We start from the raw sequence: 23,108 nt of genomic DNA on the forward strand, positions 1-23,108 counted from the left end.
ATTTTTACTATTATGAATAAAATGGCAATTATTAAGGCTATTAGTGATAGAAAAAGACAGCTTGAAATGCAGATATGTTTAAAAGTTTTATCTTCCATAAAGTAAACTGCCTAACAACTTTTAAAATATATCGATTTCAAATTGCATTTATGAAAGTTTAATTCTGTAATTTTAATGGTTTATAACAGTCCAAGTTCATAATTATTCTGACCACATTGCGGTCAGAAGTTTCTAACTTGAAAAAAGCTATGGGGACCTTCGCGCTTTGTTTGACAACGTCAACAGCAAGTTTGAGGGGTTGAACTCGAACCTTGAAACCATTTCAAATCAGGTAACGCATTCCCTCACTGTTAACCTATGTGATAGTGTAAATACCCTTCCTTTTTATCTTTGCTGTTTTCAAAGAAAAGTTAGACATTGTCGTTGTCGCCCTCGGCTAGAAACTCAAACATTTAAAGTATCTTTAACATTATTAAATATTTAATTTAATAGTTTATAATAAAGAAGAAGCGCATTAGTATAATAAGACTGAAATTCCTTTCAGAATTATACCTTCTTTCAAGCACTTGCAATCATTGTTATTACACCCGCAACTGATACGCCTTTTCTCGTAGAATACCTAGATTAATAAACAAGTGTATCGTTTTAAGTATCTTTAACATTATTAAATATTTATTTCCAACTTGGAATAGTTATTAATAAAGAAGAAGCGCATTTGTATAGTGAGACTGAAACTTCTTTCAGAATTATACCTCCTTTTGAATTAGATTTTTCAAGCACTTGCAATCATGCGTTATACCCGCATCTGATACGCCTTTTCTCGTAGAATACCTAGATTAATGAACAAGTGTATCGAGTTAACGTCTGTACTACCTTTTATCAAATGTCCTAGATTATCACCCAGTCAGGAATTGAACCACTTCTCTCATCAAACCTCTTGTATCTAGATTTACAATAGTTTTACACTCTTGAAACAATCTTGTATTTGAATTCTGTTTTGTAGCAAGAAGCTCTGCTAAATATACTGATTGAAGATCGGCAAATGCGAAATACTGAAAGAGTCACAACGCCATAGAAGAGATGATATTAAAATTAGGAGAAAAGTAAGTATTTCCATTCACAGATTCATATCATCAGTTGCATTAGCACGATTCCTGGAAATTACTTTTATCGGTCTTCCGTAATTATTATCGAAAAAATTGTTACACTATGTTGTATTCATTTAAATTCATTCATTTATTTTTTTGTTATGCGTGTAGTTCAGGGGAGACTTATCTGCAGTACTTGTACATAGTATGGGCTGTTAAATTAACGACAACAAAAATTGAAGTATTCTTATTTTAATGCACTAACATAACGTAGTCGTAAAACAATAAAACAAACAAAACTAACAGATAGAACTTGTAATAAAAACATTTTTTTAACGACCATCAACCCTGAGCTCTATAATGAGGTAGTATTCAATATGAATATAAATTTATAGTAATTTTGAATTACAGAGATGATTATCCCACAGACAAAGAGCGCTCTAGCACTGATGACAATCAAATTCTAAGAGAACCTGTAAGTAGTCTAAAGTGACTTGTTTACCTTAAATTAGTTTTATACTAACTCAAAAATTAAGACCTTAGAACACACTTTATACTAAGTGACGGAAAAAATGTTTAACAATTATTCAAACTAATTATCTTTCTACAGTGAGAGTATATCTAAACAATCCCTTTGTATTGATCGCAGCTGTTTAATTTTTTTTTTCAGTTTTTACAACCAGTAGTGAAGCTGGATCGGTTACAGAATGTAGAAATGCAATGAAATGATGTGAAAATACAGATATACTGCTTAACGTAGACGTCATCAGCCGAGTACCCATCTGTCACTGGATGTTTCGCCCCTTATCTCGGAACATCCTCAAGATGGTGGGGCAGGTAGTGTTGATCAGGTACTACCTCGTCTACGATGGCTGCCAGGTTGGTTCATTGCGTCTTAGCCAGAGCCAACTGGACGCTCTCTCTGCAGCTTTGCCAAGAGCATGTGCTGCTGTATTCCGGGCTCCTCCTTTAATGCCCACTGCTCCCAGCATTTTCCAAACTGACTGTGATGGAAAGCCTCTGCAACCAACTTCTACTGGGAAGACCCATGTCTTCCATCCTCTTTCTTTACACGTGTCTGCCAAGTCTTGGTATTTCCCCTTCTTGATCTCATGGGACTCTTCTACTCTCTCTTCCCAAGGAACAGTGAGTTCTACCATCACCATCAACTTCGGAGACCTTGACCACATTACTATATCTGGCCGGAGGGATGTGTGAGTCACTTCCTCTGGGAACTTTAACTTCTTCCCAAGGTCTACCAGCATTTCCCAGTTCTTTGAATCATGTAAAATGCCAGTACCTGTTGATTTTGCAGACTTCTTCTCCCCCTCTTTAACAAAGTTGATAAAGTGTGGTCCAGTCTTTTTCAACGGTCTATCTTTCTTTCTCTCTTTCTCCAGGATGTCCGCCATTTCACGAAGAACTTGGTCGTGGCGCCATCTGTATCGTCCCTGGGACAGTGCAGTATTACATGATGACATGATATGGCGTAATGATCCTACATTCCCGCAAAGTGGACAGCTGGGATCTTCTGACAACTTCCAAAGTTTAAGATTTGTTGGGGAGGGTAGTAGGTCGTAAACAGATCTAAGGAGAAAACTCAATTGAAGTGGCTCATAACTCCACAGCTCCTGCCAGGTTAACTGCCTCTCTGGCAAGTTCCACTTCATCCAGCTTCCCTGAGAACCAAGTTGGACTGATCTTGATGACCGTGTTTCATCTTCTGCTCTCCTTAGTTCTGTCTGCACCATTGATCTTCTCTCCACTTTATCAGAATCGCTCCATCTCTGTTTGAACCTGATACCTAGTCCTTCTCTGCCCTTGTTTGTTGTTCCTACAATATCCTGGAGCTTTAAACTACTTTCAGCTTGGTCTACTGCCTGCTTAACTGACCATTTCCTCCCAGTTCTTACTTCAATTCCTGCTCCACTGATCTTCTCATCAGACGAGTCCCTAAGTGTAAGCAGCAGACGTGCCTTAGCAACTTTGTATTCTTCGACCAGTGAGTTGAATGGCATCTGTAGTTTTGATGACCGGCTATATAAACCTAAACTGGTGAATGATGGAGGGAGGCCTAGCCATCTCCTTAGATGCTTGCTAACTGACTGCTCCAGCTTCTCGACTAAACTGATGGGGATTTCATTGACCATCAATGGCCAGATAAGTCTAGCTAAAAGACCGTGCTGGAAGATCCATGCTTTGTACTTTCCAGGGAGTTCTGACTTGTCTATTCTCTTTAGCCCTTCTTCAACTTGCTGTTTTAGTCGTCCTTGGCTTTTGGTGTCCTTGAGTGTAGAATCAAACCACTTTCCCAAACACTTTACTGGGTTGTTGACTAACGAAGGAATCTCTTCTTTCTGTATAGTTAGTTTGAATCTGTCTGTTACTTTCCCCTTCCTCACTACCAAACACCTTGACTTTCTTGGCTTAAATAACATCCTTGCCCATGACACTGTTTCATCAAGTGCGTGCAGAATCCATCTCGCCTGGATGTGGGTTTCTGTGGTGATAGTCATGTCATCCATGAAACCCCTATTGGATGGGAGACGAATGCCGGCATTTGTCTGTGGACCTCTTGATTCCCTCTCTGCTGCTCGGATGATCATGTTCATACCCATAACAAACAATATGACAGAGATGGTGCATCCTGTGACAATGCCTTTCTCCAGTGGAACCCAATCTGTGGTAAATCTACTGCATGAGAACCTCAAATGGATGTTATTGAAGTAGCTTGTGACCAAATTTCTTGCTTGTTCTGGAACATGGTAGTGCTGTAGTGCCTCAAGAATAAGTTGGTGGGGTATGGAGCCATAAGCATTTGCAAGGTCAAGCCATACTACTGTAAGGTCTTTTTGGTTGATTCTTGCCTCGTGTAGCAGTTGTGTGAGCGCACTAGTGTGCTCCACGCAGCCAGAGAATCCTGGGATTCCACCTTTCTGTACAGACGTGTCGATATACTTATTTTCTATCATGTAAGTTGTCATTCTCTTGGCTAGGATGGAGAAGAAAATCTTTCCTTCCACACTCAACAATGATATGGTTCGGAACTGTGTTATATTCTTCGAGTTCTTCTCCTTTGGGACAAGACAGCCCTCTGCTGTCTGCCAGCAATTTGGAATGCTTCCTTTCCTCCATACCACCCGTAAAAGTGACCATAGTGTTCTTAAAAGCTTTGGGCATTTCTTATACACCTTGTATGGGATGCCACTAGGGCCTGGGGCAGAGCAAGAGCGTGCTTTCTTGACCACATCGTTTATTTCTTTCCATGTGGGCTCCTTCATGTTTAGTGGAATGGCAGGCTTGTCTACTGGTTGGATTCTTCCGCATTCTCCCAATGATTCGTTTCGGTGTGGGTCAGAATGGGTTTCCTTAAGGTACTCTTCCACCTCCTTTCGACTACTCTCCAGCTTACCACATTTCTCCTCGCCCAATAGTTCTTTCGTAAATTTATATGGGTTTGATATGAAAGCTGTTCTTTTCTTTGTCTTTTCCCTCCTTTTTCGTCTAAGTCTTTCAGCATTGGTCAGCGACTTGAGTCTTGATCGTATCTGCTCTCTGAGTTGCTTAATCCCTTCCTTCTCAACCGTACTTGATTGCTTGTACTGCTTCCTGAGAGACCGCAGTTCTAGTCGGATCTTCTTTATTTCACACAGTCGTCTGTTAGGGACTGGAGGTGGTTGCGGTAGATTGGGTTTATTTTCTAAGCCAAATCTTTCCTTCCCAAGTGTGTATATAAGTGAAGTAAGTGCCTCCAATTTCCTTCCCACTGCTCCGATGAGTGTTGACTGTAGGACTAAGTGTAAGTCTTCGTCAAACAGTGCCCAGCCTTTGTCGTTCATCTTTGGCCAAGCAATCTTCTGTTTCCTCTCACTAGAAGTTGGCTGCTGCCTTTCATTGACTAGGTCGTGTGTCTCCCTGGTACTTCCTGCAAGTGGTGATGTTCGCCATGACTCTGGGAAGGTAAGTAGATCTTCGGTGCTATTTCCTGTGGCTGAGACTCTCTCACTGGATTGGGTTAAACTTGGCCCAAATATAGGCGAGTCCTTCCTTGTATTATTCAGCCTGAATATTGGTGAGTCCTCTTCTTCATCTCGTACATCATTATCTTGCTCCTCAGGAACAATAACATGTATATTTTCCTGCACACTCAAGAGGTCATCTATGGACTGTGTTACCTCCCCCGTCAACCTGCTACCAGCCATCGAAAAAACAGGAGCTAGGAGACTTCTAGTACTGTGGTTGGAAACCTGACCAGATATCTCCCCCGTCTCACCAGGTAAACCTGTGCGTTGCTGATGTTTTCGCTGTGACTGACAACCGCTCTTCGTCTGATGGATCTTCAGTCCTCGATGATTCTTACAAATCTTTCCACATTGACACACCACTGATGTGGTTTCTCCAGTCAAAGTCCGTTGTACGTTTCTGTTCGTTGCCATAGTATCCGTCCTGTTGGGCCTTTCATCCTCCCCCCCTCTCGGATGGCCCTGGGGGTATTTACTCTTTTGTTCTGTTGTAGCGTACTGTATGGTTGCCTCCTCGCAGAGACTGCATAACGGGGTGCCGACCCATTATACACCGGTTTCTAGTCTTTCCTAGATGTCGTCTGTCTCTCCAGCGTCACCATTCTTTCCTGGTTGTCATCCAGCCTTTCCTGGAAGTCACTGGTAAACCAGCATCAATGATGTGAAAATACAGATATACTGCTTAACGTAGACGTCATCAGCCGAGTACCCATCTGTCACTGGATGTTTCGCCCCTTATCTGTTTTTTACAGAATGTAAAATTTTAATATCAAGGAATAAAGCATGATTTAACCAGGATTATTACATGACCTGTATCTTAACAAAATTGATTAATAAAATATGATAAAGCACCTTCCTGAAAATGTAAGTTTTGAAGTAGTAATATTAAAATATTAATTACAATCTTTCCTAAAGATATATGTAATGAGGTATATATGATGTACATATCAAAATATTATTTGCAACCTTTTCTTAGGTAATTAGGTAATATGTAATAATGAACTATATTCATTGAGGAGTATCAAATATTGAGCACTTTAAACTTTAGTTCTGAGGTAGACTCACCTTGACAGATGAGTATCAAATATTGAGCACTTTAAACTAAGGTTCTGAGGTAGATTCACCTTGACAGATGAGTATCAAATATTGAGCACTTTAAACTAAGGTTCTGAGGTAGATTCACCTTGACAGGTGAGTATCAAATATTGAGCACTTTAAACTAAGGTTCTGAGGTGGATTCACCTTGACAGATGAGTATCAAATATTGAGCACTTTAAACTAAGTTTCTGAGGTAGATACACCTTGACAGATGAGTATCAAATATTGAGCACTTTAAACTAAAGTTCTGAGGTAGATACACCTTGACAGATGAGTATCAAATATTGAACACCATTTACTCACATTAAATTTTGTACACTAAACAGTATGGACAAATCTAAATGAGTCACTGTAGTAATCTGACTGGTACATTAGTACATTAGACTTATGCGTTGTCCCCTCCTTCTCATTGGATATCTTCTTTGTGTATTTCGTTGGAATGTCCGTCTAATCTTCACATTTCAAGCATGTAGTATGTTTAAAACATGCTGAATGACTATATTTTATGTTAATATAATTTTCTCTATCACTGCATCTGTGATGGTATTAATAAGGTCTTTCAAACAATAAAGGAAAATGATGGTTATTACTACAAGCACACTGCTCAGGAATGAATAAAGATGGTCATCTCAAATGAAACAATTGTAAAGCATTTAAGTCAGTCATATTTGTTTAACGGTTTTCCAACAATGATACCAACTGGTCCTTTTACAGTGGTTTGATCAGAGAATAATTCATTTTCTGTACTGCACGACTGAGAATTATTATAGTCAAATTGTGGAAAGTTTCCCATTTCAATTTTCTCAACTGCTGACATCCGTTCCGTTTTGCATTTCTTACAGATGCAAAATGATTGTCATGATGACGATAATTAATGCACAACTACTGATGATTAAAACGATGATGGTGATAGAATGTTCAGCTAGTAATAAAGACAATAATATTTTTTTTACTTATGATGTATGCCTTTACTCAAAAACACTGTATCGTTTTGCTATTAAAGTTAATGGCAATTGTTTTGTTGTTTGTTTTACTCTTTACAAAATACTAGGAAGTTACAGAAGAACAAGCTAGTCACTTTTGAGACATATGGGTTTTCCCCCTTCATTAACTACATCCCTCAACCCTTTACCTCATATAAACGTGAAACAACGCACTTTCGACACCCCCTCTTTTAGGCCTCAAATAGTGAATAAATGTCCTGTTTTGGTCCCAAACACATGTTTTTGTTTGAGAAATGTTTTTTTTTTTTTTTTTTTTTTTTTAATTTTTTTTTTTTGAAATCTTTTTTTTTTTTTTTTTTTTTTTTTGGAACCACGTTTAAGGCCCGTTTATTTAAGAAAAAAATAATACAATACAAGAATACAAACCATGATAACTTAAGCATTTTCATTGATATGTAGATAATTAAAAATAAATTTATTTTGTTATGTTTTTAGTTAGAATATATAAGACATTTTAAAAAGTTAAGAGGTTCATTCATTTATACAATTACACAAGAAAAGGGGCAAAAGGTTGAAAAGTAAATAAAAAGTAAATAAACTGCTTTGGTAGCATTTTTTCTGCATGTACTATTTAGAAATCAAACAATTCAATTAGATTTATCCAGCAATTTTCAAATTCTTCTAATGCATCATTTTGTAAAGCAACAAATCTTTCAATTTTTAATCTGTTTAAAAATTTTCTTTTGAAGATACTTATATCTGGAGTTTGTTTTTTTAATTTACTGGTATAAATGTAATATTTTGAAAAGAGAAAAATATACGATGTTTTCTTATCTTTAGCATGAAAGAAAGATGTAAAATTATCATACGTAACATTTATTGCTATTTCATTAAGCCATTTGAATAAATTATTCCAGAAAATTTGTACTGTTTGGCAGTCCCAAAATAGGTGTTCTATACTTTCAACATCCATACAGCAAAAATCACAGAGACTAGATTCGGTTAATTTACATTGAAGGAGAAATTTGTTTGTTGCAATATTCCTGTGTAAAAAAATTATATTGAAAGTTTTGTAAAATGTTATCTTTGCAATAAACAAAAACGTTTTCGTAAATATTTTGCTATTGAAATTCTTTTGAGGAAATCGTTCTTCCCATTTTATTTGAGATTTAGTTTTTTTATTTTTACAGAGTCTTATTTGTTTTTGAATCTGTGTTAACTTGTTACTAATATTGGACGTGCTTGTTTTTTCTATGATATCAAAAGTGCTTATTTCTTTAGGCGTTGAAGTTTGATTAATTTGTTGTAGTTTACGTTTCCATTCTTTGGGTATTGATGAAATTAATTTATAAAAGTTAAATATTTCTGTATCAGGAATGTCAAAAGTAAGTTTCAGCTGGTCAAAGGTTTTAAATTGTTTTGTTTCAGTGTTAAAAATATCCTTTATTTTATTGATATTTCGACATTTCCATTTTGGAAAAAGAATTAAAGATCCATTATTTTTTATGTGTGAATTCTGCCATATTATTTGGTCTAATAGATTTTGTGGATTTTTATTAAAATTTATTTTACTCCATGACAGTAGTAATTCTTTTAAGAAAGTATTTTCGATTTTAAGTTTCTGTATATCATATGTGTTTAAATTACTTTTAAATATGTCGATTCCACCTATTTTTTGTAAATTTTTCTTTATTATCTCTTTCCACAATCCATGGTTATTTTCATCAAATATTCTTTTGATCCAGCTTGATTTAATCGAGTTCATAAAAATCGGCAAGTCTATCATATTTAAGCCTCCATATTTAAAGTCTTGTATAATTACATCCCTTTTAACTTTGTCTCTTTTTGAGTGCCATATAAATTCAAAACAATTTTGTGTAATTGTTTTTATAATTTCTTCTGGTGGACTCGGAAGAACAGATATTATTAAGGTTAGTTTTGAAATAATTAAGGATTTTAAAATTGATATATTGCCAATTGTTGTTAAATGTCTTGCTCTCCATCTATTAATGTCTGCTTTAAATTGGTTTAATTTATTCTCGTAATTTATTTTGGTTATTAAGTCACATTTTGAATGGAAAGTTATGCCTAATGTTTTTGCACATTCTGAGGTCCAAATTATATTTGAATATTTTTTTCTACAATAGATTAAATCATGTTGATTTCTAAGTGAACCTATTCTGAGAACTGTACATTTTTTGTAATTAAGTTTAAGACCAGAAATAAAGGAAAATTGTTCAAATATGTTCAAAGTTTCTTCAAAGCTGCTTGATTTACCATTTAATATTATAGTTGCATCGTCTGCAAACATGCTATTTTTAACTTCTACATCAAAAATTTTAAAACCTTCAATATTCCTATTTTGTCTTATAGCTATTGACAATAGTTCAATTGCTAGGATAAATATATAAGGAGACAATGGACATCCTTGTCGTACTCCTCTTTTTATAGAGAATGACTCAGACAAAAAACCATTGTAAAGTATGCAACTCGTGGGTCTTTTGTAAATAAGTTCAATCCATGCTTTTAAATTTGGTCCAAAGTTAAAAAGATCTAATGTTTTAAATACGTATTTGTAGCTTATGCTATCGAATGCCTTTTCAAAATCAGCAAAAAATAGAAGTCCCGGTTTATCATTCTTTTCTGCATACTCTATCACATCATAAAGCAATCTTATATTTTCACCTATGTATCGCCCTTTAATGAAACCTGTTTGACTATCATCAATGAGTGTATTTAATACCCGTTTAATTCTATTAGCGATAACCTTAGTAAGTATTTTATAATCTACATTCAGTAAACTTATTGGTCGCCAGTTTGACAATATTGATAAATCTTTATTTGGTTTTGGAATAAGAGTTATTAAACCTTGTGCTTGTAGCTGACTAAGACAATTAATTTCAAAAGAAAAATTCAGAGCACTTATCAAATCATCTTTTAAATAATTCCAAAATATTTTATAAAATTCTATACTTAAACCATCTGAACCTGGACTTTTTCCATTTTTCATATCTTTGATGGCAGTTTCGCATTCAGTTTGCGTAATAATTCCTTCACAAGATTGTTTTTCGTTTTCATTTAGTTTTGGTGTTGTTTCGCCATTGAAAAAATTGTAATTTGAGGGAGTTTCGTCTTGAATGGTATATAGATTCTCATAGTATTTTTTCTGTTCATTTAAAATGTCTGTCTGATTTGTTAAAATATTACCATTTGCATTTAAACATTTTATAAGTTTACTTTCCGCATTTTTTTTCTAATCCTTTTAGTAATTTTATATTTCTTTCGCCATTATTTATTTTGTAACTTTTTATTCTAGTAATAACACCATTAATATTTTCAGTATATAAGTTATCCAACTCTGCTTTTTTGATATCTAGTTCTTTTTTTAAATTGTCATTAAAATTTTCTAATTTAGTTTCTATTTCATCAATTTCTTTGACAAGTTTGGTTAGTTTTTCTCTTTCGATTTTCTTTTTATACTTTGAATATTTAATTGTTTCATTTCGAATAGTACTTTTAATTACTTCCCATCTGGTTTGTGGATTTGCTAGTATATTTAATTGTCGTGTTTCAGTAATGGATTTTTTTATTTTTTCTTGATATTCTTTATCAAAGAGAAGACTATTGTTTAATTTAAAAACCCCTGGGCCTCTTTTAACTAAATCAAAACTGATATTGAAAAATGCAATTGAATGATCTGATCTAAAGCTAGTTTTCATTCCTGTAGTTTTAACAAAATTTACTAAGTCATTTGAAACAAGAAAATAATCCAACCTGCATGCTATATTTGCATGTGTTTTCGATCGCCATGTAAATCGTTTGCTTTGTGGATTTTGGATCCTGTAAATATCTAAAAGCTGGTATGTTTGTATAATGTTTGTAATTTTTTGACGACATTTTAAATGAGTAAAAGCATTTCCTCCCTGTTTGTCGATATTAGGATCAATAATTGTGTTAAAATCTCCTCCTATTATAAAAACATGTTGTATTTTGTCTTTTAAAAATAACTCTAATTTTTGAAAGAGGTCTACATCATCCTTGTTTGGACCGTATATATTTATTATTATTATTTCTTTATTTTCAATATTTACTTTAATTGCCAACAATCTACCAATTTCAATTTCATATTTTTCTAGAATTTGTATTTTCAAATCATTTCTGAACAAGATAGCAACACCTTTTTGATTATTCGAATTGCCACTACATATAATTGTACCATCCCAGTCATTTTCCCATTCATCTTTACAAGTTTCTTTAAAATGTACCTCTTGAAGTAAACATATATCAACTTTTTCTGATCTTAACCAATGAAAAACGCTCGTTCGTTTAGTTTTACTGGATAATCCATTTACATTATATGTAAAGAAAGAAGTATTAGACATTAAGCTGTCAGTGACAAAAGATGTATGCTACCAAAGCAGTTGGATACAAGTATCATAAGAAGAATACATACAATGGTTCCAATGAGCAGATATTTTCTTATAGAATAAAACAGAAAAATAACTAAAGTGAGTGTAATCATAAAATCAAAAATAGAAGCTACGGCAGTATACTACGTGATCGCCTTTTAAATAAATAGGTTCCAACATTAATTTCTCAAGCAAAATATAAAAAAAAACTGAATCTTACTAGAATATTAGATAGATAACTTAATTTCAGAGTAGTAGCAATAGAAGAAGAACAAAAAAAGACTAATTCTTGATGCGTGAGGGTTTAGAAAAGGCTATAAAATTCGAAACTTATTAATGTTTGATGTAATTTTCATATTGAAAAAAACTTTTAAAAAAGGATTGCTAATTAAGCAGCACGTCAACAATTGAAAGGATTACAAATGAAAATATATATCCAACATTTTCCTATACAAGCAAACTGAACATTACATGAGAAATGTTGATAAAAAAATTAGCACTGTTTTGGCGCCGCCCCCAAACAAAATGTATATCAGGGGGTTGCCAAGGGGATGTGCTCCCTTCTGTTTCGGGGGTTTGAAGGGGGCGGCACTCCCCCTCATCGCCAAGAAATTTTGGAATTGCGAATAGCTAAAAATGACCCAAGGCAATGTGTAACCAACGTTGAAAAGCGTTTGACTCTATCTGAATCCATTGAGAAGTTACAGCACTTTGAAATCAATTTTGAGAGAAAAAAATCAATGCAAAACAGTGATTTTTGGCAATTTTGAGATGTCCCCTCGTTGGCATGGTAACAGGAAATTTAAGACTGAGCATGTTGTTAAAAAGGAAATGGTCCAGTCAACATCTGTCTCAAGTTTGATTAGTATTGAATAAGTTTTTTATAGTTTGACAGCAATTTGAATTTGAACTTGTAACTGTTGCAGTTGAGGGGGGAAGCGGTCTTAAATCTGCATTTAAATTTGAATTAATATAGGTTATAGTAGAAGCAGGACATGGTTGTTGTTGGAATATTGTTTCATCCTGTGTAATACAAAATGTTTCCAATTGTAAAGCTGGGGAATAATGTTGATTGTTTTTGCAATATTTTAAAATTACTAAAACAATTGTAAAAAAAAAAAAATACAGCCAAACTGCAAAAAATATTATATAAATATTTGTATCATTTAGTGTAGACCAGGAAGGAGCAGGATAATACGTAATGTCATTATCAGTATTGGTAGACATGGTGCTATCAGGTAATTTGGATTCAGGGTTTTGGGTGGACGTGTGGATATTTGGGGTTGAAATGTCCATCTGTGTTTTTGAAGATGAAATGTCAATCTGGTTGTACGAATTTGGAATGTCAATGTGTTTTGAAGAAGCTGTAGTTGTGTCATCCACATATTTGCTTCTATTTGCGCCATCCACATATGCGCTTCTAGTTGTGAAAGTCTGAAAAAAGAACACTCAACTTTAATGCGGGTATAAGATAGTGAAATACATAATATATACACTACAGCTTACATAAAAAAATTATTAACTTGACTTCAGCATCTAATAATCCGAGTTAGTAGAAGAATTCTCTCTGATTTTGTTAAAATATTTGTTTAATTTTATTCAACTAAATATCAACCTGTGTATATAAAATTAATGTGAAAAGAATACCATTTGAAAGCACAGAAAAACAAAGAAAGCTTTGCTCTAAACTAAATTTATTGAATGACAACAAATCGTCAAAACGTCTACATTCCCGCAAGGGGTTTGACATCATTGGAAGATAGAAATCATTTACCAAGCAGCAGCGAACAGCCCGTCCCTAGATTTGCCACTACTTGCCAGCTATTTCCACTGAAAAGGGTGGCATTAAGTGTAAAAAAGGTGGCATTAACTGGAAAATGACAAAATTCCACTCTTTTTCCACTGAAGTGGCAAAATTGCCACCAAATGCCACTATCCTTTGGTGGCATTTAGGTGGCATTGAGTGGAAATTTGAACATAGACTTTTTTTATGGTGGCGAAAGGGTGGAAATTGGTGAAAAATGAAACTTAGTTTATTTTGAAGGTGGAAAATGAGTGGCTTTTAGTGAAAAAGTGAAACTCTAACTATTTTCTGGGTGGCAAAATAGTGGAAAAAAACTTAGAAAATTTTGTGAATAACTTTTAGTCGAAAAGGGAAACTCTTAACTATTTTCTGGGTTGTATAAAAATTGGTGGAAACTAGAAATGTGTCCATAGGACACGGATGCCCCCACACGCCACTGTTCTGTCAATCTTATGACTCTAGGTCAAATATTTTTTGGACTACATGTGCCACAAGTTGAAAACTAAAAATCAACAAAGGGCCATAATTCTGTTAAATTTGGTCGCAGCAAAAATTCCTTCCTTTACTACCATCTACACATTAAGGTTGTTCATCCTTGGAAGTTTAAGCAAAATCTGCCATCCGGTTTAAGAGGAGTTGCGTTCACAAAATTTCTACATAGTATATAGTGAAAAAATCAACAAAGGGCCATAATTCTGTAAAATTTGGTCGCAGCAAAAATTCCTTCCTTTACTACCATCTACACCTTAAGGTTGTTCATCCCTGTAAGTTTAAGCAAAATCTGCCATCCGGTTTAAGAGGAGTTGCGTTCACAAAATTTCTACATAGTATATATTGAAAAAATCAACAAAGGGCCATAATTCTGTTAAATTTGGTCGCAGCAAAAATTCCTTCCTTTACTACCATCTACACATTAAGGTTGTTCATCCCTGTAAGTTTAAGCAAAATCTGCCATCCGGTTTAAGAGGAGTTGCGTTCACAAAATTTCTACATAGTATCTAGGGAAAAAATCAACAAAGGGCCATAATTCTGTTAAATTTGGTCACAGCAAAAATTCCTTCCTTTACTACCATCTACACATTAAGGTTGTTCATCCCTGTAAGTTTAAGGAAAATCTGCCATCCGGTTTTAGAGGAGTTGCGTTCACAAGATTTCGGGACGTACGGACGGACGAACTGACGGACTGTTCTCACAGGACAGTAATTATGTGGCTACTCTATTGTTCTCTCTATTGTTCTTTTTAGCCACACAAAAGAAAATAGCCACATAAAAGCATTACGGAATGAATGACATCAAAGAGAAAGAACAGTTACCTATTGTCCCTCTAGCCACATAATTACTCTCCTGTGAGTGCGGACTGACGTATTGACGGACTGACGGACGGACGGATGGACAAGTGCAACGCTATATGCTCCCACATTGTGGGGGCATAAAAACTGAGAAATCTAATAATTGTGCATTGCAGGGTTTAAGATTTATTTAAGTCAAAGCTCCAAACTGAAATAAGTCTGTTTATAGTTTGTACTCTACCAAAGCATCAAGTGAACTTTTTATCAAAAATATAATTTATTGAAGTTGAACAGTTAGAAAATTTTATCAGAAACTCATATTTCTTAAACATACTAGAATGCCATGAACACAATTCTGATACAAAGTCACTGCCTCACAGTAACGGTATGATAATTCCAGCTGTAAAGTAGCAGGAAAAGACACAGAAATTGGACGTAAAATCACTTTTCCAGGCATTAAACACATATAATTATGATCAGGAAAAATTAGAAAAGTATGGGGTTACTTAACTTCCCATTTTTTATGGCAGTACTTTTCTTTAGGGATGTAAAATTTGACATCAAGTCAAAATGTTTATGTTCCATTCTATGCTTGTAAAATAAAATTACGGCTTTTAAAGTGTACTTTGTTCTTTAGTTATAATCTGTACATTAATTAAATAGTTGAAATGTTCTTCTATGCCCAGAAAATGCATATCTCTGCATAAAGTTTGTTGCTTCTTCTATGATATTTAATGTCAATCTTGAAAAAAGTTTGACTTTTGTTTTTTCTTCTAACTAACATAATAAATTGTCTCTTCAATATTAAACTGATATCTGGTGAGTACTAACACTTTTCATGTAATGCTAACAATAATTAAAGTGAAAAATGTAAAGGGCAATAACTCCAAAAGTATGCAAAGAGTTATGGTTCTTAAACACAGCACATTACTCAAAAAGATCTATATCTGTGAAGTTTCAAATTAATATCTCCAGTACTTTTTAAGCTTAATGATCAAGACAAAAATTAAGCATAGAGAAGTAAAAAATGGCAATAAACCCCAAATCATGCAATAAAAAGTTATGGTTCCTTGGCATTGTAACTTAATCTCATAAATGAGATTTAGTTATATGTGGAGTTTAAAATTATTGTCTCTAACATCTTTTGTGCTATGCTTTCAGAGGCTTTAAATCTATTGTAAAAATTAATGTGTGAAAAGTAAATAAGTCATAGTGTCTGATAAATTTCTTACAATCAGGATAAGTAAATACTAGCTAGTAAATACTGCATCCTCTAAGATTTAACAACACAGCATACATCTCAGATCTGATAAAACTACTGCCCTCTTATCTAGTAATCTATGAATGGGGGTTAATAGTTTACTCATGCTGACCAGAATGTTCCATTTGATTATTTTGGGAGAGGCAACATTATACATGTTTTTATGTAGAATTTGTCTTAAAATAGCATGCTAAATTATCTTTCAAAAGCTTATTTCTACTCAATCTATTTAGGTATTAGATATAGTTATACATTCAAATGAATGTAAAAAATAAAATGATGGTGCTATGGTTTTTGGAAAATCCTCACAATTTAAAATTATAATGGACTGTCCATGCAGTTACACCGTTGTAAAGTTTGAATTCAAAGGAATTGAGGTCAGTTAAAGCTTGCAAACACAAAGGAAATTATTGATATTGTAGCAATTCTGGAGATATTTTGTTTAAAATGTAAGGGTGCATATTTTTGATTTTCTCAAAGAAAACATTTAAAGTCTTATTAGTGTGGTGAATAGAAATGAGAAGTTTTAACTGAAGTGTGAATGTGTAGACAAGAAGATAAACAGCAGAATCATTCCCAGTCAAAGTTTCAGGTAAACAACTTTTACATACAATAATTATTGTTATTTATGCAGAAACTGTTTAGTTTTTTGACAGTAAAAATATGAAGTGGTATTGTATAAAATTGTGTTTTATATTTGTTTTGTTTGTAACTTGACTAAAAAGAAAGCTGCATGTACAATGTACATATAAAGAATGTAGGAATATAAAGAATGTAGGAAGATCTTCATCATTTCTTAAATACAATATGTTAGAAATTTTAAGTTTGAGAAAAAAAATTATAGAAATTAATCAGTAAGTACAATATCATTATGTACAATATTACATCATTCAAACTATAGATAACTTGAGGTACCTATTACTACAACTTTCATGCTAAAAACAATTTTCCTTGTGTGTCACATGTGGAGCAGATTAACAGTAATTGATTTATTAGTAAGTTTTATTCCTTCATTGTTGTAATTCAGCTTTCATGGTGCAGTAGATAATTATATAACCATAACTAGACAGTCTAGAGTAACATGCTATTAGGAGAATGACAGTTCATAACAGAAACAGCATTAAATAAGAATTATTATTTTGCAGACACAAAGCAATGAGGAGCAGCCTGGAGCAACACATTTGATCTTCAGTGGCTTTACAAAGGTATCTTTTTAATTCAAAGTTATTTTAGAATTAATAGGAAAGAAGTGTCACAGTACCCAATAAGACACTTTTCAGTTCTTGATAAATATAGCTATTAGTCACTATTTACAAACCTACTTTAATTCAAACTCTTTATGACACTTTAATTTGCATTTACATTTTGTTTTACAAATTTTAGAGTTTTTGTACATTTTAGCTTGAAAATTTTATCAAATATTTATCCTGATGAAGGTTGGTTAAGAACTGAAACTGGAAGATTATTAATTACTCAACCTGCACTGGTGTTGATGTGTTGTATTTCTTTATTTCTTTCTTATTTTAAAATTTTAGAGTTGTATACATATACCAAGGTCTTACAAAAGTGTTTCACTTTCTGTCTTTACATATTAGATATTGATAATCATTTTCTGTCTTTACTTATTTGATATTGTTAATCATATTTTAGGACCAAGTGATGGCAGAACTGAAGCCATAACCTCAAAAGAGAAAGGTACAGCAAAGCTCTTCAGAATGCTATTCAATATAGAAGAGATTAGGGGCCGCTCATTGTTTGGTATGAGGAAAGGGAACAGAGAGTCTGACGCCAGACCTTCTTGTGCAGACAAGGCAAAACTTAAGTTCTTGGAAGGTAACTAATGAACTGAATGAAAATATCATTTTTGATTCTGCGTATATTTTCTGCCTTGGAGTAAATAAGAAAAGTCTGATTCTTCCACGTCTGCAGTGCTGTTTTTTAAAGTGTTTTAATCATATCTATGCACTCAAATTGAATATAGAAATATCCAATAGTCATATAAAAATGTAAGCTTATGTTTTTAATTATTGTATTAATCATTCATAATTTATTTTGTTTTAGATTGTGCGCTCGAAAAGTTGCCGACAACCTAAAGGATTGAACTCAAACCGTCCAGGAATAGAAAGACAAACTGAAGATAATAAATGGACTAATGTTTTGCTATTTTTTGAGACAATATATAATTTCATATGGAAACATTAAAAAGGATTATTTTTAAAATTTGTTTGTTTCCAATTTAGGGTACAGGGTGACTTTCAAGCAGTTTCCAGCTATTGCCACCCACAAGGTGGAAAATTTCTGAAAGGGTGAAAATAGGTGGCATTTAGTGGAAACTGAATTTGCCACTATCTGGTGGCAAAATGGTGGAAAAGTGTCTAAATACTCCACCAATTTTCCACCCTTATGGTGGCAAAAGGTGGAAATAAGTGGCATTTGGTGGAAAATAAGTTTGCCACTCAATGGTGGCATAATGGTGGAAATTTGTCTAAATACTCCACCAATTTTCCACCATTATGGTGGCAATAAGTGGAAGCAAGTGGCATCTAGTGGAAAATGAGTTTGCCACCATAAGGTGGCATAATGGTGGCATTATGGTGAAAGTTTGTCTAAATACTCCACCAATTTTCCACTCATTGGTGGCATTTAGTGTAAAAAAGGTGGAATTAACTGGAAAATTATATAACATCAGTCCTGCTCAAATTTTTCACCATTTTCATGATTTGGGTGGCGTTTTGGTGGCATTATTGGTGGAAAATTGTCTAAATACTCCACCATTGAAAAGGGTGGCATTTTAGTGGCAAATCTAGGGACGGGAGACTTTTCTTCTGCACTGATTGATACGCATGATTCTACATTTAGAATTACAATTTCACATAAGTCTTCCTTTAGTCCGTCGTCAAACAGTGTCTTTATTGTTTTTAGATTGGTAAGTTCCTAGTGTCTAAAACACTATTTTGGATTCTGTTAAACTCGATGCGTCTAATTGCGGTGACTGGGTAACTACCATCTCCTAGCTTTATATATATCTGAAACTCTTGCAGTCCTTTCTTTTTCACAGGAAGATAGTAAGGCTTGTTGAACATATAATTCCAACCTATCTTTTGTCTCAAGAGTGGTTGTTCTGCACCGTGAACAACACTCTCCTTGCAAAGGTCCGTGTAAATGTACAGTCCGTCCGCCGTTTTAGTTCTAGACTTGGAAGCGTCTACCACATTAAAATCTATGAGTGCCACTATCCATTTATCATTTTTAGTCAATGGCATATTTAAATCCAATTTAAATCGATACACATGATTATCTGAAAAGTAAACATCATTTTCATCACTTTTGTAATACAAAAAATAATCCATGATGTTTATGGCGCACTTCCCAATACGTCTTGGAAGTTTCCTGTATCTATTTTAATTTTTTGTGAACTGGTCTTAATTCATCTGCCATATATATCGTGTCGCTTATTTCAGCAGCTATGGTTTGATAAATGTATTGAGATCGTATTACTCTAGCTAACAGATAATGATGCCTAAGTGATGCGTTCTTTTCCCTTCGTTTGTTTACATGTCTAGAATGATCTTCAAAGATATAAGCGGCGAATTGGTAAATGATAATTGATCGAGCTGTTAATCTCCTCATCATTTCGCTCATAGCATCTACCTGCCCAGCGGTTATTTGTGGAATTAAACGTCGAGAAGCACTCCCTCTAGCATTTCCTAAAGTAAACAATAAGGTCAGTTCGCGAGACACCCGCAATCGCTCCATAATAATATTAAATGTCTATGGTTTAATTTTCAGATACGGCTTTGATTTCATCGGCATCTACCCAGCTATTAAAAGTTTTGGGAACCCCTGCTATTCGACGAAATATTTCAGGTTCTTTTTCCTTTTTCTTTTTCTTAATATACGCTCAATGAACCATAAACTATTTTCGTCTTTGTTCACCTTTTGAAGTTCGTAAGTGTTAAATAAACTTTGATAATATCACCTTTTAAATCTGTTTTCTTGTACATGGAAAAATACCTTGCTTTAGAATTCTGCCCGCCACTTTAAAGACTTCTGTCGTGTACTGATCTTGGTATTGAGACATTCTTAAGTTTCTTAAAGTTTCATTGTTTGGTTTTACGGCGGCACAAACACAATAGAGGTCATATGGGACTGAAGAAGAAAAGACGATTTAGTTAAATTTGGATGTTGCAAACTTAAAAGCAACACCAGGGGTAAAAACACTTTACCTGCTGGAGCTAAGATACGCTTATATTCAAGTGATTCTAACCCGTTTAGTCGCTTCTAACGAGGACACAGGGATAAACGGTGGCTGCAATTCTGGTGTCTAACCCTTCAACCTCAAGGGGGTACTTCATCACGGAGAAATTAGTAATCAATGGGTAAAAATTGGCGTAATAAATGTGAGGCAAAGGATCGGACCGTTTCTAAGAAGTTGTGCTGTAGAGATGTTTCATCTATTACCAATTAATTTATTGACCTTGTTTCCGTTCGTGCCTGAAAACATGAGATCTTCCTCCAAATGTTGCAATATGACCTATACTGTGTCGGTATGACGTAAAATCCAAATCAAACAAATAAACAAATCTAATGCTTACTTTAACTATTTTTAGGTAGAGATAATACTGTTTAAAATGTATACAGTGGTTATTCTGCAGGGGTTAAACTGTATTACACTGATTATTGAAATTAACGACATGTTTAAAATATGGTAATATTGGAATATATAAATATTTTAACACTACTAAAATGCTTTGGCATGGTAAGGTGCGTGCGCAATAGCGGCCCATAACAAAGCAACATGATGTTTGTCAAAGACTCCTCATTTATGTTTTCCGATGTATCGTTATAATTGCTATTTGAATGAAAGCATGGTTTAGATATTCGTGAATTTTAAAAGTAAAATATTATAATGGAAATAAAGATTTGATAAAGATTTTATAAGCAAAGTAAGATGGCGACGATTTACTTTTTATTTTACTTAATGACAACAGTTGATTGTTTTTATTTTCAAAAAGACAACGTAGAAATAAACTATAAAGTAACAAGTTTTAAAACATGCGTAGATATTCCGGAAATGTCGAAGCTGTCCATAACGAGCGTTCCTTTAAATGACTGTGTGTTTAATTGCGCGGTTACTTGGAATTGCCAAGGTCTTGTTTTCAAAAGACGATTTCCACTGTGTGAGCTTTACAAAGGCGATGTTAGTTGAAAAGCCTGGAAATTGCGTACAGATAAAACGTGAGGACATCCATGACGTAAGTTTTCTCATAATTACATTCGTTAAAAAAGAGAATATTTCTTTTCATTTACTAATCATTGAATATTTCTGAATTTATTATTGTAGCATAGTTTGGGGACCTTTCTGTTGAAAATGTGTCAGAGTTAAATCGTATACATATATATGCACAGTGCAGTTACCTGTACTCCAGATCGTACCCATGAATTGGTTCGTGTTTTTTTCTGGGGTTTACTGATTGATACGGCAGAGAAAGGGATAGCGATGGAAATATCATATTCAGATGCTCGTTTATTGGCTACTTTTTTCTGGGATTACATGTTGTGACAACAGGGAAGGTGTTTTTATTTTTGCTAATTATACAAAAGAGACAGAACAGCAAAACTCGGCAATCTGATTTATACTATAGGGCTGCGTCTGGGCATCGTACAGTCAAATAGCCTTGTGCTCCCCATACTCAGTATTCACCACACCTTGGCACTTGTGTCTATTTCTTTGTTTCCAAAGCTAAAATGTACCTTTCTATTCGCGAATGTTTTCAGCGCAAACACCATAGTTCTGCAATATTACAGGGCCTTCATTGTATACCTAAACAAGACTAAAAATGCCGCCTTTATGTTAAAAGATTAGATTCGGGGACAGGGACTTTGTTTATCTGTTGGAGGTTAATAATATGAAGAAGCAAAATATAAAAAAAATCAGTGAAAAAAACACCTATGAAGAATCAAGTTTTACATACGTAGATGAATTCATATTTGAACACCCCTCGTATAATATAATCAATCATCAGAGTAATAGCTTTCATTTTGGTAATGTTTGAAAATTATAACAATTAAAGATCACAGTTTTGTTGGCTTTAGAAACTATTGATCATAAGCTTGAAAATGTCGATAACATGCTTTGACGTAAAGTGAATAAAATAAAAATTTACATTTTACACAACTATGAGTAAAGGAGAGACATGTCAAAGTACACGTCAAAAGTTTATCACCTGTAGAGTAAATTTCATCTTTGATTTTGAGTTTTCTTTAAAACGATTAAGAGTAGCATTATATTTTGTTTCAAAACTTTTTTATGCCCCCACAAAGTGGGGAGCATATAGCGTTGCACTTGTCTGTCCGTCCATACGTCCTTCCGTCCGTACGTCTGTCCGTACCTCCCGAAATCTTGTGAACGCAACTCCTCTTCAACCGGATGGCAGATTTGCTTAAACGTCCAGGGATGAACAACCTTAATGTGTAGATGGAAGTAAAGGAAGACCAAATTTAACAGAATTATGGCCCTTTGTGGATTTTTTCACTATATACCATATAGAAATTTTGTGAACGCAACTCCTCTTAAACCGGATGGCAGATTTTAATAAAAAGTACCGTATAAAAATCTTACATACAGATATGCATGCTCTTGTTTACGAGCACATCTGCACAGTGGGGGCATCCGTGTCCTTTGGACACAGTTCTAGTTTCTTTTTATTTTTACGTACAATATTCATGTTACATCTCGAAAATGTATTAAACAAAATTGAAAAATAAATAAAATATTAAATTAAATATTATTCTTTACGTTTCACTTTATGTAAGTAAATATTTTAAAGTTTCAGGCTTTTTGACCTTAGTGGAGCGCCTATTATTTTCAATATTATCATGAATATACTTTATCTACACTATTCTTTTTTATCAGCGCGTGTCCGGTGAACATTATTCGTTATTAACCACAAGTTTTACATTTTTTGTTTCTATGATTTAGGTGAATGGTAATGGACAACAGTGTGCTGCAAACGGAGATACTGCCTGCTCAAATATTGGTACGTTTTTTCATTATTTGAATTACACTTAATGCACCAGTCGTTTGCAAACACTGTCCTATCCTGTAGAAAAGCTTTGAACCAGCTACTAAGTCTACCGGAATTAGTGAGGATGGACTGAAAACCAGATAAAAATCGTGCTTACTGTGCTGC

General features: G+C 34.1%; 1 protein-coding gene and 1 long non-coding RNA gene across 5 annotated transcripts in view; both read left to right on the top strand.

The window, feature by feature from the left end:
* Nucleotides 1-23,108, top strand: part of LOC132743807 (uncharacterized) — a 67,110-nt gene that overhangs the window by 31,018 nt on the left and 12,984 nt on the right. For 2 of the 4 annotated variants that reach the window (XM_060732372.1, XM_060732371.1), the window contains exon 2: nucleotides 22,898-22,955. In XM_060732372.1, the coding sequence (XP_060588355.1) occupies nucleotides 22,898-22,955 (58 nt within the window). Of the gene's footprint in view, nucleotides 1-20,413; nucleotides 21,171-22,897; nucleotides 22,956-23,108 lie in introns of those variants that run through there. The other 2 variants (XM_060732374.1, XM_060732373.1) reach the window with 2 other exon arrangements.
* Nucleotides 16,225-18,726, top strand: LOC132743806 (uncharacterized). The gene is made up of 3 exons (XR_009627622.1): nucleotides 16,225-17,120; nucleotides 17,566-17,748; nucleotides 17,977-18,726. It is a non-coding gene; the product is annotated as an uncharacterized LOC132743806 (long non-coding RNA).

Source organism: Ruditapes philippinarum, unplaced genomic scaffold (assembly GCF_026571515.1).
Source record: "Ruditapes philippinarum isolate M1 unplaced genomic scaffold, ASM2657151v2 ctg1852_1_1_1_1, whole genome shotgun sequence".
Classification (NCBI taxonomy): domain Eukaryota; kingdom Metazoa; phylum Mollusca; class Bivalvia; order Venerida; family Veneridae; genus Ruditapes; species Ruditapes philippinarum.